Raw genomic sequence first — 17,778 nt, 5'->3', positions numbered from 1 at the left:
ATTTTTGTAAACACATTTTAGTATTTTACATGTAGGAGGTTGAAATATATCTATCCTATCCTCCTTCACTAAACCCATTGACTACATTAATAATCGCTTATTGCATATCACCGGAGGGGGCGTTAAGGGTGAAAAGGGATATGTAGTGTCTTGGTTTTGAATGTCCAGTTCTTCGGATATGAGAGGGAACCATAGATGTGCACATTCAGTTGTCACATTATTATATATTTATCTATTTGCTTGCGCTCAACTGATCTTAAGAATGAATGTGTTATACTTGAAATATCTGTTAGTGCCAGAGCTAGTGCTTGACGTTAGTTACAGATAGCGGTCAGTTGGATTTTTCACATTTGAAATCTGTAAATTCCATGTGACCTGAACGCAACACAGCTGCCGTACGGAAGCCCCTCGTGCAGGTTGCCGTGGTCCGCCCCGAGCTAAAGCAGCCGCCCCGCGCTACTGGGAGGACGGCGGTAGCTAGTTAGCGTAAACAACCGGTCTTTGCATAGAAAAGGTAGCGTTTGACATTTTTTCCGGATGGCTACATTTCCCCGAGTGACTTGCTAACTTGCTGCGGAAAACACATCTGGGAGAAACCTTAAAGCTGTCTCTCCGAGGGTCTCGTACTCCTAAACCTCGCCAAGATGTCAGCGTTCTCTGAGGCGGCTTTAGAAAAGAAACTATCCGAGCTTAGCAACTCTCAGCAAAGTGTGCAGACGTTGTCGCTGTGGCTCATTCATCATAGAAAACACTCGAAGACCATCGTTAATGTTTGGTTCAACGAACTGAAAAAAGGTAAGTTTGACGTGGGCTAGCTAGTTTACCCACAATTAAAGACCGCTAACATGATTGTATAAGTCACAAACAAGTGACCTATAACGCTAGCCTTTGGCTACAGGAGCTGGCCAACTCCGACTCGAGCCCTAAAGTTAGCTGTTATTGTACAAACTATCTCAGCTAATGTTAGAGTAGGTCAACCATGAGCTGTTGTTAGCAAAGCCATGCTAACGCTAGCCAACTTTCGAGTAATACAAGTAAAAAAAATTGGCTCTGACTGGTTAGTATTGGCTAACAGTAACGTAGAGATGTCTGAAACCAGTAGTGTTTTCTGGGTTCGTCTATTCATGTGTTAGCCATGTTTTGTCTAATGACATTTATATGTTTTCAGCTGTCTAGTCAATAATTAAGCGCTGATATAAGGCTGATGTAGTATTTATCACGGTTGGTGGAGACCAAAACAGAGCATGTAGCTCACCATCTGAGGGGCTCTGTAACTATGCAGTTGTAAGTTAACACGTTTGGCCTGTTTACGTCTCGTTCTACTGCCCCCAAGTGGCCTATAAATCGACCAATGCAGCTTTAAAGCAGCTACAATTGAGATATTTATATAACAAAATGACACTGTGAAAATGTGAATACAGTGTGAAAGCGGGTCATTCTTGATAATAAACCTGCTTCGCTCAGGTTCACTTAGCTTCATAGTAAATATCCGCACATTGTTAGCCATCTGGCCTGCGACTTCAATATTTGGGTTCACTCTGAGCTGTCTCACAGCATTGTTTTCAAGTGCAGCATGTGTCTCTGTTTAGTGAGAACTATAATCCACCTCCAGTTTACCCTATGAACAACGAACAACAGCTAGCTAGCTAGTGAACGAGGTGGAGGTTTTTGTAGCTAAAGAGCCTGATCTTTCCTTCAGGGACTGGCCGACTGTAAAAACAGAGCTAGAAGAGATTGCGTATTAAACATGCATTCAACAGGTGGACACGACTTTGAATGAGTGATAATGTTGCACTGCAGCAGCAACTGTTTACCACCAAATTTGTCCTATCAATGTACAAAGGCGGTAATATGTCTGTCTGGTTCACAGTGTTTGTTTCTCATGCCCCCAAGTGGCCAAAATAATTCAGCTTTTGCAGGTTTTAGTTTACCTGACATCAACTTTCTTTCCTGACGGACTGCTGAGAAGTTCACCTTCACTGATTTTGAACTTAAAACACATTGAACATTGAAACCCAGAAATAGGCAAGATATGTGGGGATCCTGGACAATCCTGGATCAGGATTAGAAATAAATTAACCTTCAATGTGGGTCGTTAGCCGGATAATATAGTTTCTGCTGTTTGAAGCTGATGGAGGGCCTGGATTTCTTGTGGGATACAAAAAAAAAAACATTACCCAGGTCAAAAGTGGTCTCTCAATCATGTCTTTCTTTAAGGCACAGACATACTTAAGTTAAGAATTAGTAATCAGTAATATAAACTACATCTTAACGCCATCAAACAGGTAACAGCGACATACATTTACACTTTTACATTTTCCGACATTGAATAATTAACACAATACGATCAGTGAATTGCAGTGTTAATTGGGTTTTCTATATCTAATGTTATTTTTGGCTAATGGTCACTATGTGTTCATAATAGTTTTCTAAATCACAACATGTTACACACTCGCAAAAGAGTCTTTCACTGTGCTGGTGTGTGGATTTGTAACACATTTGTGTATAAAAGTGCCGTTCAAAGCATGTCAGTTGGAACATGTATGTATTTTACCCAAAATTGATTACTGTAAGCAGACCGATCCACATTAAGTCATGGTTACTGTATAATGAGTACATAATTGAGCTGTTGTGAATATTTTTTGGTGTGCCAGTATTAGTTGTAGCTAATACTGGCACATTTTTCCTCAGGGGGCAAGTAAACAACCTAATGATATCTCAAGTGGATGTTGTGTTTCAGGAGCTAGTCTTAGGCATGTGTGACTGTGGGGATAGTGATGGAACAGTTCTCTGGAGCTTTATGCTGAGCTCAGTGTTGACTGTGACCAGTCCCAAAACAACAAAGACAAAGGCATTATTACTTGTAGGATATGACTGTAGGAAATACATGTTTGTTGATAAAGCCCAAATGGAAAAAGTCAAACCAAACAAGCTGAGTGATTTAGAGAAAATAAATAATGAACTAAGAAATTATTTTCCTTAACTTCCAAACCCCTGTGGGCTCAGATGTAGCTATAGTGAAAAATAAACTTCGGTGTATGACTGAATGCAACTGAATAACTTCATTCTTAATAAGATAGCTGTGGGAGAATTTGTTTACATGCACAATGGTCTGACTTTGTGGGGGGGGGGGACATGGAATTTATGAATTACTGTTATGTTTTCTTGAAACCTCTGTAGTACTTTTCATTTGTAGTTTTTCATTTTTGTAAGTTAATTGATGAATCATTAGTTATTATCTTAAAATGTTTAACCCGTGATTTAAAACACACCCTGTTGTGCTTTCCTACCACTGTGGTGCAAAGCTTAAATTCCAGACTTGTAAATCATAACCAAATTCCTCGATGTAATATGTGTATATGTGCATTTGATTGCATGCAGCTCAGGTATCACGCAAGCTGACCTTCCTTTATTTGGCCAATGACGTCATTCAGAACAGCAAGAAGAAAGGACCAGAGTTCACCCAGGACTTTGCGCCGGTCATCGTTGATGCATTCAAACATGTATACAGGTCAGAATTGTTAGTATGTCTATATTGTCTACATTTCTGTAAATGACTCCAGAGGACGTATTGTTGAGTTAGTAGTGGGTTAGAGTAAGAGTGGGTAATGTGTTTATTGTTTGTCTGGTTTTGAAATAATGACATGTTTGATGTATTAATATACAATTTTGATTTTGAAATGAATATATGAATATCCTTGAAAACAATTTGATATTAATGTGATGTTACAAAGCTGTTTTTTCTGCCCAGAGATGGGGAGGAGGGCTGTAAGAAACAGTTGGGTCGGGTTTTGTCCATCTGGCAGGAGAGAGCTGTGTACGAAAACAACCTGCTGGATCAGCTCTCGCAGGTCCTAGGTAAATTCACTCAACACCAACGTGTAGCAGCACAGGCTGTAAGTAGTGCTCATACCTCTTGCCAAGGCCCAACAGTCCCCTTTTGTATTCACTCATCACCATCCATCTAAATGCGCCTGATTTTTTTTTTTTCCACCAAGATCCATGAGAAATTTGTGACGCATTCATTAAAAGGATTTTCTGAAAGCCACAGAGCCCCTTTGAATAGAGTTTGCAACACTGTGACATTTTCTTTGTCTTGTCTTTTAAATACTAGATGGAGAAAAGAAGAGTAAGAAGAGGACATATGAGGAGATCCAACCAGATGATGAGGACTTTGCCACCCAGAGTTCGCCAGCTGAGCCTCCACAGGTGCTGACATAGACAAATAGTGTAATCATACTTACTTATACTTACTGATACTTTTTTAAAGTTAGTACAGCTGCTGCTGGATGTGTTGCAGTACTTCCATTCCGTGCCACCTCTCCAATATTTGTCATGTTTGATGCAAACTCATTCTAACTATCCTCTGCCTTTTTCCTTGGCCTCTCTCCTGCCTTTGCTTCTCTCACCTCTCATCCCTGCTTATCACCCTCTCTCTCCCTTAGACAGCAGAGTTAATCCGAGCTCTTCAGGAGCTGGAAAATGCAGCCTCTGGCGACTCAGTGCTGCGTCAGCGAATCTCCTCCCTTCCTGCTGAGGTGCAGGACACGTCACTGCTTCACAGGATCACAGGTAGGAGGAAGGGCACAGCACGCAATTGTATACTACATGTATACACACACAACACATGTACTATTAGTTCATAAAGTGCAGTAATTCTTTTCAAGAGTAGCAGAGTGGGGTACTGAGTAGAAACACTGCTGCTAAATACAGGAGACCAGGGTTCACATTTATGTATTATTTGTTTGTTATTTTAAAAAAAGAGAGGTGACTGCTGCGTAAACAGAAGATGGTTATTTTTGAGATTCAGAGATAGTTCACTAAATAATGATCATTGTTAGGAAAACAGTATATTCAGTATTATTTGACACCTTACACATTAAAAGGCTTCAAATGTAGCACCCTTGCCTTCACTTGAAAACACTGAGGTGCCCGTGAGCGTGACTAGAACTGTCTCAAACTACACAGATGATAATAATGTCTCCATCTGCCACAGGGAACACTATTTGATTTGCCAGTCATTATACAGTATTTATTTACATTGTACCAGTATTGATGAATAGCTGAATGACCTCCAGTTCACCCCACTTGACTGGTCATGTTTAAGCATTATGTCCTTCTCTCTGTTCGCTTCGTACTTTAGATAAGGAGTCAGGGGAGCGGCTCTCCCGGCTGGTGGAAGAGGCCTGCATGCTGCTAGCAGACTACAGTGGCCGCTTGGCGGCAGAGATTGACGATAGGAGGCAGCTCACACGCACACTAACGGTCTTCCTGCAAAGTCAGAAGGACGGCCTGACCCAGAACGAGCAGAAACTTGAAGTGCGTAAATCACTTTTTCTTTCCTTTTAATTACTGATTGTTTATCTGTCTGCCTCACCTTTGAGTCACCATTATTAATTCTTTGTGTTCATCCATATTTCTGTCTGTGTGCTCAGGCTTCTTGTCCATCAAACTTTTTAACATATTTCTTTTCATGTATTTCAGCATGTTGCTTGCTTCTTTAGAGTGCCTGTTATTTCTAAATCAGACTGTTGTTTTCGGTTTTGTAATACAATAAGCAGAAAAATTTTTGATGGAAATCCAGGTTTTTCCTGTCACTGGGAAATGCTTGTTCTTTTAGCCCTTGTCATTTAACTCTGTTCAGTCTTCACTCAATGTGCATTTACTTCCCACAAGGTAAGTATGAACCAAAATATTTGATCTTGAAAGACTTCACTACAGATTTTTTGTTGTTGTTGTTTTTATCATGGACATTCTTTTAAACTGTCCAGCCTTTATCCACAGGACACCAAGAGGAAAAAGTATTTCATATTTGTATCTTCAAGCAGTCTTTTGTAATAAAGAAACAAAACAAACTGAAAATAAAAAATAAAACTGATTTTGTGAGTGGTTTTATTTTGCTGTATTTGCAGCTCATGGTGTGCAGAATTTTCAATTTCAGAGATGGTCATCAATGATATTCCTTTTTTGTAGTATTAACACAAAATAAACACAAGCTTCATCCTCGGTTAAAATCAGCTTAATCCAATAGCAGTTGTAGGTGTGCTCAAAAATAGGAAAACTAATTCATGTCAATCCAAATCCAAGAAAAGAGACGGCTGGTTTTGGGAATCTGAGTATAAAGCAAGATTATTTCCCCTGTAAACATAACTCACTGAGGAGGTTTTTGTCAGAGTTGATGACACGATGTGATGTATTGGTAGCTTACTGTGGCCCAAGGAAATGTGTTCTTACACAACGCACTCACTTGCATCGGCTGTTTGACAAACATGGACAGTAAAGTGAGCACATGTATGCAGCAAATCCAGAGCAAAGGTGAAACATTTGATTGGTTTTATTTACTACAAACAGTCAAATAAAGCTAAAGACATGAACCCCCTTTGCTTAGTACATTCTGTAAAACTCTTAGAAGAAGAAAAGTTGTACTTCTTGGCAGCAGCCATTAGTGTGTTTCATGGATGGAAGTGAAAGTAAAAGCAGGCAGCACTAACCTGAGGTTTTTAGTGAATGCCATTACATATGTAGTAGTTTAAAAGAGAGCAAATGGGTTGTAAGCTTAACAGCCAAAAATGTGTATTTGACAGACTCACACAACCTTTTACATGTAAGTAGTGGTGGTTGTTTCAGATGACACCACATGTTTCCATGGAGGTGTTGGGCCAGAAACTAAAACTTGTGTTATTTAACTGCAGTTAGTCATTTAACTGACACCGCAGCCTGTAATGTACAAATCAAGAGAAAGTTAATGCCTTATTGACGTGAGCTTATTTTCATTTTTACGTGGTCTTCATACCAAAGAATTAGAATATTTAATCGCATTGCTTACAACCTTTTACTAATTGTCTTTGTCTAAACTGCTGTTGAGACTTAAACAAAAGAAAAAAAAAACTCCCTCAGACTTTCGTTCTGACGGTCTTTTTTTGCTGTGGACTTTTTCAGGAATACAAACGCAAACTGGCGAGGGTGACCCAGGTGCGGAAGGAGCTGCGTTCACGCCTGAACAATCTACCCGGAGGACTCTACAAGTCTTCAAACTGACTCAACCTGCTCGGACACCTTACCCTCCTGCCTCCTGAAACATCTCAACCCATCTCTTAGATATTTGATCAGTGACATTTACCATATCTGATTTTGGAAAGTGTCTGTGTGCCCCTGTGTGGTGACCTGTGGTTCTCATTCTGTTCTCTACAGATTATTTATCCACACGGCGTGTATTAACAGAAATGTCTTCTTTTCCTTGTCTGTGTGCTCATCCCAATGTGCTGAATGTTGTCAGTACATTGTAAATTAAGGTTTACAATAACCATACACAGGCCTTCTCATGCTCTGGCCCCTGCACATCAGCTTTAAAGTGATATGGGTGATACTGGTGTGATATTTTTGTATTTATAGCTACTTAAGATTATGCACCAGAGTGTATGCCCTTAGCGTGATCATTCATAATAATTTTCTGTATTTTAGATTGCCGTCATGACTTTATTTTACCATTCCTGTAAATGTTATAGATCATTGCAGCATTTGTTGTTTTTTTATGCAGTATGATATGGCCTTCTCATGAGAACTTCATTAGGAAACCACTCTAAAACTGAGTAGTAAGCCATGTCCCTGAAAGCGAATCAAAATATGTAATTATTGTTTACGTAAAGCCTCTTTGTGAGAGGTTATTTGTGTGCGTGTGTGTACATAGTCAAATTTGCATGTAAATATAATGGGCGTTCTACCTGTAAGTGCTTATGATTTATACCCATGTCAACATGGCTTGCAAGATTTTCATTCGGACAAATGACTGAGGCACTTCTTGTCAGTGATGCTGAACCCACTGTACTGAAATATTGAGCAAAAGGAGTGCGCTGTCTTGTTTACTGTATCATACTGCTTCATAGATTGATCCTTAAGTCCACACCATGCTGTGCAGATGCCTCACACTGCTTTGACAGGCGCCCCAGTTTCCAAAGCCAGACTTAAGCTGTTTGTTTTTTGTACATACTAAGCAAACTCTTCTTAGAACCAAATAAACAGAAAACTTGCAAACCACTGCAGTCTTGTCCTCAGTGTGCCATTGAGTCTGATTGCAACTAACATCCTGTCTGACGGGGGGCGCAAACGGACGCACATCAGGTCTAATCGAGTCTTCCGCGTTTCCTGTGGGGTGCGCTCGTTTCTTCCTACCGTGTTGGTTCTTTGACGTTGGTTGCTGCTTACCAGGACGACCCCGCTCATGGGAGTATTCAAGGACACAATGAGCGAACATACAGGAAATACCCACATGTTATGTTATCTCAGTAATACCGTCGGACGTAAACAGAAATAGATGGGAGTCCAATACATTGTAAAAAAATAGGCTAATTTGATAGTGTTAGCGAGATAACAGCGCGCGAATTGAGAGCTAACAGACAACTCTGCCATTTGAAACAAGTTTGGTAGAGTCGGAGTCTTCCGTTGTTTCTGCTAGCTTGATAAACGTCGCAAAGCTAAGATAAGATAAGCTACAAGTGGTGTCTTGCAACATTACCGGTAACGCAAGTCGTTGAACATCCAACCAGCTATGGACTCTCTCGAAACACCTTACGACGAAGAGGCTGAATTTATCGAATGCACGGTAAACTAGCCAACGTTAACTCACATGCACCGAGCTAGCTTAGATAATGAAGCTGACGACTGCAAGGCGGAAGATAGAAATACCGTGTGGTTAATACATGACATTACATTAGCTAACGTTACTGTCTACAGCAATCAAATACAGTATATTCACAATCAGCCCACCTGAAATAAACCAAATAAACCCTCCCCTTCACAAGGGTAATCAGTAACGATAGTTTTTGCCTAAGTTGTGGTTTGTGTTGCTCACTGCTAAAACTGCGTGACACTAACATGTTGCCATCCCTCTTACAGAAGCAAATGAAAAAGACTACTTAGATTATGTGCAACTCACCTAATGAACTGGTCACACATCGTATTTAGGTAGGATATTGATGTATTGATAGATGCACTTCTTCTCTTTCAATCCAGATCTGTGAAAAATCCATAAGAGGCGATACGTTGTTCAAGATACACCTGACTTCACCGGGACATTTAAAGGTACACAGCATTGTTTACTGGTGGAGGAAGATCTACGGAAGTCTATGGAAGTTGTGTGTCTACAACTAATGCTCAGTTATAGACTCAAAAGTTACTGGTAATGGTAATTAAGCGCTTTACCATGTAACTAGTGTTTTTACCATGATTTGTGTTTATTTCCTTTCTGTTCAGTCAAAGGTTTTCTCCAACTTAGGGGAAAAAAACTCAAAGCAGGAAACAAGAAGTATCTCAAAGTGATATTTCGCTATTGTTGAAGTCATTGACAACATCTGGATTTTGGATCCTGGCCACCACAACTGGGTGACTGTAAAGTGTTCAGTCACAGGGAAAATGAAGGCCTACCAACCTTTGTCTTTGGTCACCATGAAGGCTGTTGCCTCTTTCACACACAGTTCCTGGTTAGGTACTGGGGTAACCTTTCAGGCACCGCTAGTGATTTATCACTATTCTCACATGCACCTACGTTCAACTTCCTTGTTGCTCCTTTTCACACATGCCATGGCAATCCTGGTATAGCTAGGAAAAGGGACAGTCCAGCAGATGGGGGTAATTCAAAATGTATGGATCTCAGCCGCCATAAAACTCAAACAAAGAAAGAAGATGGGGCAAGGCTGGCTATACATGGAAGACGTGTTATTCTCAGGAACATGGCGAGTGAAGAGCTGTTTTGTGGCAGTGTTCTTGAAATGTAGTTGATATTGAACAAGTTTGAATGTTCTTTCATGATCTGCGTGGCTCAAAAACAGACATCCGATGCATTCAAAAGGAACATCTGAAGAGTGTTGGATGCTGAACTGGACAGAAGTGGAGACATCAGATTCAAATACGTCATCAGTAGAGTTGTGAGGGCTTCTTTTGGGCTGAGTCAAAGCATCTTTCCTCAAAGGGACGTGACCCTTTATGTGCTTGCAATGTTACTGCTTTCATTCACAACACAGCCGCGCTTGTGCTCCTGTTGACACGTTGCTCCGTGCAGGAAATGGTCCCGGACAGGGATGGACTAAGTTTATGGCGCACACACATATTTGGCTCTTTTTCTCTCATCATCATATGTAATTGATTATGATGGAGCAAACTTTGCAAGAACAGCAGGTGTTGATTATTTCGATTCCGAAGAAGCCTTGTGTTTTCTGGAGGTCATCATCTGTTCCTGAACTTGCATTTTTCTTTGTCCTCATCAGTCAAGTGTTGGGAACAAGAGTTCAACAGTACAGATTACAGCCATGACAACTTCCAGAATGGTTGTTGATGGTTTTGTTCACAACAACCAGAAAACCTGGATACTTTGATATGAACATTGGAACGATTTGAGTAAAGCTTAAGTCTCTAGTTGACAAATCTGGTCAAGTGACCCAATTTTTTTCGCGGTTTTCTCATGCTGAAAAATTCTTTTAACTGAAACATGGTCTGGAAATGATCTGTGTCTGCAGAGAAATTTTTCCAACTCTTTTTGGAAATTTATCACCTCAAGGCCTTCTAAGGGTTTTCTGGACAACTGTCTATACAGTGCATACTGCTGGAAACTCAGGACAGGAGGGCCTGAATGTCCAGTCAAACTGTAGGTGATCTGCATGAGGTGTGTTTGAGTCATGACCACCTCCAAGCCAGTTGCAGTGACGTCAGATGAGCTTTGTCATCATTCAAGGATGAATAGTAGTTTCCTCTTCCTTGGCTTGATCCATTTCATCGTCCTGTCTCCGTTTTTCAAGCGGCAGATGCCAGGCAGAATCGCATGTCATCAAATGATGACACCCCTCAAGCAAGTGGCCTTGTCTTAGTCGAGATTCACCAACAGAATACATAACAATTGGGGAATAATTAGACAACTGAGTATTTCATATACTGATACCTTGTTCGTGCTGGGGAGCACCTTAGTCCTTTTCAGTATTGGCAGAGTGCACTGACCACTGAAGAAATGCACACAAGCAAAAGCTGCTGGCTCTTTTGGTCGTTTTGGTTGTCTTGAAGAAAACTGGATACGACTTCCCTGCATACAGAGTCATTTTCAATTCAAAAATGGCCTTCAATAGTTAATATAACCTTATTCCGGGATAGAGGCTTCATAGATGCAGGTCTGTTAAAAATACTTGCAGACATGCACATTCCTTTTATCTTTACTACCTTATTTCCGTATGCACTTATTACGGACAAAACTCATTCATAATGGGTAAGGAAGCCCACCTCTGCTGCACCTCAAGTGAGCTGTGGTTCTGGTTAACCATTATGTGTGAAAATTATTTTTCCATGATATAACTCTTTCTCTGTTTGTAGCAGTGGTGAACTCTAACCAGTGTCCTGTTTACCCAGCACTGACTGACTCAATTTTTATTGCTCTCCCTTTGTTCCTGGCAGAAAGAGGATGCCTTGGTTGCTGCGGGTAAGTAGACGTCATCCACAGCCTTGTAATTTTGTTCTACTCTGGCCTTGAGTATATTTGCTGTCTTTTCAGTCCACACACAAAGGTAACAGAGGTCGCTCTTATCTGTTTCCTGGTTTGAATGTTTCAGTCTCGATCATGTTTAGATCAATGGTTGTGATCCGTTAATAATAGTCATGATGGCTAAACAGCTGTCCAAATCCAGCACATCTGATTTCCAGAGTGCTGCAGGTCTCACGATAAATGAAGTGCCAGAACTGGCATATCATTCTGGGTATTGATCCAGCCTTAAGCTAGCCAAAGTTGTTAACTGGAACTGACTGTCAGCTCAGTTGTCACATCACCTGTTGTGTTTATGGTGGAGGGTCGACATTTCACTGTGCGCCTTGTCTTGGGGAATGAGATGATTGCTCTCTGCAGTTGAAGCTTGCTGGGGAAAATATCTCTGGGACAAGAGATCTCATTGACTAATGTTATAAGCATACATTTTTATGGCATGCTGAAATTTTTTTAGTTCGGGTCTTGTAATCACATAAATGCACAGTGCTTCTGCATAGAAAATTGCGTAAAATTAACTTAAAAGTGTTGGATGAGAAACTGCTAGTATAACGATCAGTCACTGATTGTCTAGGAGGAAATTTTCTCCATTGACACCGTGCACTCATTTACCAGCGGGAGAACGATTATATAGCTACCACCTGGACTGGATGCAGCCCCAGATGCAATGGCATCAGGAACTTGGATAGCAGGTGAGCTGTGCTCAGCGCACTGTGAGCTGGGCTTCTTATGCTGCGTAGCCTGGTTATTCAGATGGGAGTCTTTTACTCCTCTCAGAATATGTCTGGCATTGTGACATGAAACAACGCTTTCCAAGTTGAAAACCAGTCAATCCAAGAAGCACCACAAGGGGGAGTAACGATTCGCCAATCATCGCCACTGGCTGGAAAGTCAAGCATTGTCAAGCTGTGAGCTGGAACCAAGAACAACAGTTGGAGCCACTTTAGACAAGATGGAAACTGCTATCAAGGCTGTTTACGTCTTACCAATATTGCCCGTCATCGAAGCTGCTTTTCTCTACACCAGATGGCTAAAATAACCATCTTTGTCAACTTAAAATGACGTTCTTTCCAGGTGGACATTATTGGTGTCTTAACGATTGGCTAGGAATAATCGAACCTTACTCCTCCGGTTGGAGTCGACGCAGTGTCAGACAGAAGATGGTCAAGATGACAAATCAAGTGCACCATCACTCATGAAAAATTTCTGCGGTTCAGCCCGGAGAAGCCATTGCGTTCAAGAAATATCAGCAATGTGTTGTGCAACTCTTCAAATCAAAATATGTTTCCTGACAATGCCTGTGCACGTATGCTAATGAGCAGCCTGGGCAAGCAACTGTTTTTCAGGGATTTTTTTTGTATGGTTGGAAAATGTATTTTTCCTCTACTGTTGATGATCAAGACAACGTCTGAAGTTCGCTGCGTTTGTCATAAGATGTCTGAAGCTGTAATGCCTCACCAGGCAATCCTGTAAAATCGTCTTGGTCAACATTTCTTTACCTGAAGATATCTACACAGCAAGACCAAGCAATCATGGGATACAGAGGACTGCAGCCCATGTTTGTTTGGAAAAAAAATTCTCTGCTGATGTAAGTAGAGCAGAATTGGAGGACAGGAGCATTCAATGGTGATGAGTTGGAGATCATACATAACGACATATATGGGTATTTGTTTATAGTAGCCAGATTTCTGTGGAATTCAACCTTTCTGCTGCAGCTACAGAAACAGTCTTATATATTACACATGGCCTGTTTATATACATTATACATTGAACATGGGATCAAGCACTATTACAGCTTGAGGGAGACAGTTGTGACATCAAGTGCATAGTAAAGAAATTAATCAATTAATTCAGTACATTGGTAATACTATGCACTGTACATATAATATTTAACTCTCTGTGTCAATCCTAACTTCCAGTGTTCTGTTTCCTTAGGGCTTGCTTCCAGACAGCGCAATGTACCGATATTTGAGGACATCGTACATTATCTCGATTACATGAAACTGGAAGAGCCTATCATTGGTGGGTAACTTAATGCCAATTTTTTTTTTTACCATTTTGTTCCATAAGTTGATAGAATATATAAAAACGTTTTCTTTTTTTGTCCTTAGGCTTGAGCTATTTGGAAGAACTGCCTTGTATCAATCCACAGGATGGCCCCAGATATACATGCAGGTTATGTCGTCAGACTACAATCCTAACTGAAATGGTCCGTCATGTGATTGGACGCAAACATCGGCAGAAATATGTGGTAAGCGTTGCGACCATTTTCAGAAAACTCCAGTCAAACCTTTTTGAGTTCCTGCTTTGCTTTTTGATTTAAGAAAGTGAAAAAGAAAGTAAGGGGGCCTTGCTTCTTGTGTGTATTTAGGAACTGAAACGACCAGACCTGGTGACCTGGGATAAACAAAACATAATCACCCAAGGAGGGAAGATCATCCGAGCCAGAGCACAGATAATAGAGAGACAAGATGGTCGAGGAACTCCAGTGGTGGGAAATAACAGATATTTTTAATATATATATTTAAAATCATAACAAAATAATATTGTGAGTAATTTTGATGTTTTTTGTGTTTCAGCTGATGGCGAAAAGGGGAATAGAAGGCAAATCAAACATCTCACGAGGTACATTCATACAGTGAATTCTGTGTTGAAATGGACAATGGTTAAGATAATAGATTTCACCATAAATACTAAGGATGGTCCTTGTGCAAAGACATGATGATGTACCTCACATTTTGAGGTGGAAATTGAGGATCATTTATCAGTTGTACTTCATTTTTCTTATTTTTTGTTAAGAATGCCCTTAATCTTTTGACACAAGGCATGTACTGAGTAGGACGTTTAACAATTAATCAACTAGACATAGATATCAGTACCAGTGTATCTGGTGCAAGCTATTATAAATGTATGTATCTGATTTAATGGCCTCACCTTACTAATGATTATTGGGAATTTTTTTGATAAGCTCACATATGACAACAAAAACTGCTCATATGAGCTGTATTTGAAATTTTTGTCAACAAATGATGAAATGACCTCTGCTGTAAATCAGAAAGAGTACTTGAGGGCCAAATATCTCCTGCAGTTGAACAGTTTACGAGTCACACCACGTAGGAAGAGGTTGAGCTTTAAAGGCATTATTAACAGAATATATGTACATTCTTCTATACTGAGTACTATTTTAAGTAACTAAAATATGTTTACTCTTGTTTCATAGTTCCTCCTAGGAAGAGGCAAAATAGGGACCGAAATATCTCTCAGAGTTTGGCCAAACAGAATGTGACATCAAACCTACCAAAACTCATGGACTTTCAGGATGAGTTCTCTCAAAGAGGGAGGTATCCCCAAGAGCAGCAAAAAGCACCCCCATTCCACCCAGAAGACCCTTACATGTTGAACCGAGCCACGCCAATGCACCAGCGGAAGGAATTTCTCAGCCATGACCGTTTAGGAGATGAGCTGCAGAGGGCAGATCACAGGGAAAGTGATATGCACAGACGAGAGTATATGGAACCTGATTATCCTAGGGACTATGAAAAGGAATATGTTGATGATCCACAAAGAAGGGCCACGCTTGAGCCTGGTGGCACTCCAAGGTATGATTCAAGAGCGGAGATGTCCCATGGCCAGACTCAGCATGAGGAATATTACCCTGAAGCAGCTCCTCCTTACAGGAAGCCCTACCCAGAGCGAGATCTGCTGAAGGAGTTCTACTCTGAGGAGGTTAGGCGTGGGCAAGTTCGTCCTGCCGAGCCTCAGCCTTCCAAGCCGTCATATCCAGAACGTAACAACCAACGTTGGTCTCTGGACAGGGAATCTGGTAGACATGACAGTATGGATAGATCAGTTAGGCAGGGGTCGAGTGAACCAGAGGCCGAGAGGAGTAGCTTCCCTGCGCATATGAGTGACAGTTCTCGTGACCATTTGTTTAGTGTAATTAGAGATTACGGCCACAATATTAGAGAACCATATCAGGAGAAGGCAGATGCTAACCCTGGGCCAAGCAGACCAGGACCCCCCAACTCCCAGAGACAAGTGGAAGTTAGCAGGGCCATGCCTGACATCCCAGAGCCATTCCGCCGCTTCCTGAAACGGACCGCTGATGACGAAGAACGTGGTAAAAGAAAAAGAAAGAGTCGCTTCTCTGACGCCACTGCAGAGGAGATGGAAACGACAAAGGAGATGTGAGTGAAGATGTACCTTGTCATTTATATGTAGGGATGTCTTTGTTTTACTTTTGATACTTTTGAAACATGTTATGTTGTTTATGACATTTTTCTGGACATGTTTGATTTCCTCTGAAAAGGTTCAGTGATCAGTATGGACCTCCAAATCAAATGTTTGGCAGCCGTCCAAGACCAGTTGGTACACCACTGAGACCTGAAATCCATGGAATACAAAATCCCGACATTTACTCAAAATCACAGGTAATTAATTGTGCAATTAATTAGTCAACTGACAAGTAACCTACTAATATTTTTCATTATGCGCTATATACTTTACAGTGATGCCGAACCTGTTTTGTGTTTTTTAGAGCCCACATCATCCTGACAGCTACCAAAGAGGAGGCTCTGAGTCAGTGGCTGTCTTTGACATGCTGGTGAGCTCATGAATCCTTAACTGTAACACACATAGCAGTGATGTACTATAAATTATATTACCATTCATTGAAGTGTGGATCCTAACTATGTCTTTTTCACCCATCACTTTTCTCTCTTAGAAAAACGTTGAAATTGAGAATGCACAAGACGCTGACTTCCTAAAGAACAAACTGTGTGACCTGCTGAAGGAATACAAGGCCAGAAAATCTGAGAAAAATGGGGTATGCGCAGCCCTGTGATGGAAAAATTCCTTTTCATTATGGGTTGATGAATTTTGAACTATTTTGTTGAATCAAATGTATGAACACCTAACCTCTGCCCTATATGATTGTAATAGAGTCACGAACCAGCCAGATAGAAAGTCGCCTTCTTGTCTCATGTTTTACGTCTGATAATTTTAAGGTCATGCGTCATGAAGTTTTAACTTTATGTCTTGTGTCGATGAGAAGCCTGTCTGATTGGGATAGCTGTATGTACGTATGTGTGTAGCTTAATCACTGCTGGCACTGAGAGTGCTGTCTCTTCCCCTGACCTTGTTGATATCTGTGTATAAATTGTGAACACTCCTTTACTCGGGGCTCATTCACTCAGCTCATTAATTTGACTGTGTGGTGAGTCCATCTGCAGATGGTTGGATTAAACTTACCGAAAAGACAGATCTGACTTTACTCTTTTATTGACAGAAATTTCCACCACAGCCCTGTGCAGGGTCTCACTTTCTCAGGAAACATGTAGTTTAATTCCCTGAGAAGCAGTAGAAATTAATTCCAGATGCATGTTTTTTTGTTTCAGCAAAACAGCCACGGTAGAGCAGTCGTCTCCAAAGACTACAACAACTTCGAGCCGGATCCAGAGCTGTCTACCAGATACCAGTATGAGACAACACACAGAGAAGATTTAGACCTTAGGCGACCAGAAGAGACCTACTTTCAAGAAGATCGCAGAGAAAGAGCCTGGGAGCAGCATGAACATATATCTAATGAGCGGCAGCAAGAATACCACCATCCTATACAGGGGGAGCCCAGACAGACAAAGTCAAACAGAAGCCGTTATGAGGGTAAAATGTGAAATGTATATTTATATGAAGAATTGTTTTTTTTTTAAAAAAACACTGCATACCAGACACTGAGTTCATACTCACCATCATTTTAAGTTTTTTTTCTATTGTTTTTCTTTCAGAGGTTTTTGGGCGACCTGCTACTCATCCAGATGAGCCAGCTCATTATCCAGAAAGGTTTCAAGAACCCATGCACCCTCGTGACTACCAACATGCTGCTGAGGAGTTTTTGGACTCCCACTCATCGGCACCTCCCCTCGTCATGGAACAAGGACCCTGGATGGACAGGGGCCCACGTACCCGGTACTCCAACCTGGACAAAATCACCTCCACACTCCTGGAACTTGTGGGAAGGAAATAATCGACAGATTTTCCAGATATTTGATAAAATACTGGGATAGAAATATAGGTTAATGTTAAACTGCATTCTTTACATTTGTGAATAAGTTTGGTCCTTAAAAAAAGTTTTAAGTCTGACTGTTTACTCAAACATTAAAACGTGTCTACTGCAGCTGTCATTTCTTCAGTTCTTCTTAACTATTGTTATCTTTTCTTCATATCACTGTCATCACCAGCAGTAAAATTGCCAATAGTTGTATTGTTTT

The 17,778-nt window shown here is 40.8% G+C and overlaps 2 protein-coding genes across 3 annotated transcripts; both read left to right on the top strand.

The window, feature by feature from the left end:
* The first annotated feature begins 395 nt into the window (after positions 1-395).
* Positions 396-8,039, top strand: LOC119015346 (regulation of nuclear pre-mRNA domain-containing protein 1A-like). Its single transcript, XM_037091208.1, has 7 exons — positions 396-795; positions 3,382-3,511; positions 3,752-3,858; positions 4,115-4,209; positions 4,446-4,572; positions 5,144-5,319; positions 6,940-8,039. Exons 1-7 carry the CDS (start codon positions 645-647, stop codon positions 7,036-7,038), a joined length of 885 nt encoding a protein of 294 aa, XP_036947103.1. The 5' UTR covers positions 396-644; the 3' UTR covers positions 7,039-8,039.
* A 141-nt stretch (positions 8,040-8,180) lies between these two features.
* On the top strand, positions 8,181-17,684 carry si:ch211-13c6.2 (uncharacterized protein LOC100000125 homolog). Of its 2 annotated transcripts, XM_037091136.1 has the most exons (13): positions 8,181-8,599; positions 9,010-9,078; positions 11,431-11,455; positions 13,448-13,534; positions 13,624-13,763; positions 13,884-14,003; positions 14,092-14,137; positions 14,733-15,699; positions 15,822-15,942; positions 16,050-16,115; positions 16,236-16,337; positions 16,909-17,173; positions 17,296-17,684. In XM_037091136.1, the coding sequence occupies exons 1-13, from the start codon at positions 8,546-8,548 to the stop codon at positions 17,532-17,534; spliced, it is 2,301 nt and encodes a 766-aa protein (XP_036947031.1). In that variant the 5' UTR covers positions 8,181-8,545; the 3' UTR covers positions 17,535-17,684. The 2 variants fall into 2 exon arrangements, with proteins under 2 accessions (XP_036947031.1, XP_036947032.1); XM_037091137.1 differs by lacking the exon at positions 11,431-11,455 and having other exon boundaries at positions 8,183-8,599.
* Positions 17,685-17,778: the final 94 nt, after the last annotated feature.

This window comes from Acanthopagrus latus, chromosome 3 (assembly GCF_904848185.1).
Source record: "Acanthopagrus latus isolate v.2019 chromosome 3, fAcaLat1.1, whole genome shotgun sequence".
NCBI lineage: Eukaryota > Metazoa > Chordata > Actinopteri > Spariformes > Sparidae > Acanthopagrus > Acanthopagrus latus.
The sequence above is the reverse complement of the archived record's forward strand: the minus strand, read 5'-3'. Positions and strand labels throughout refer to the sequence as shown.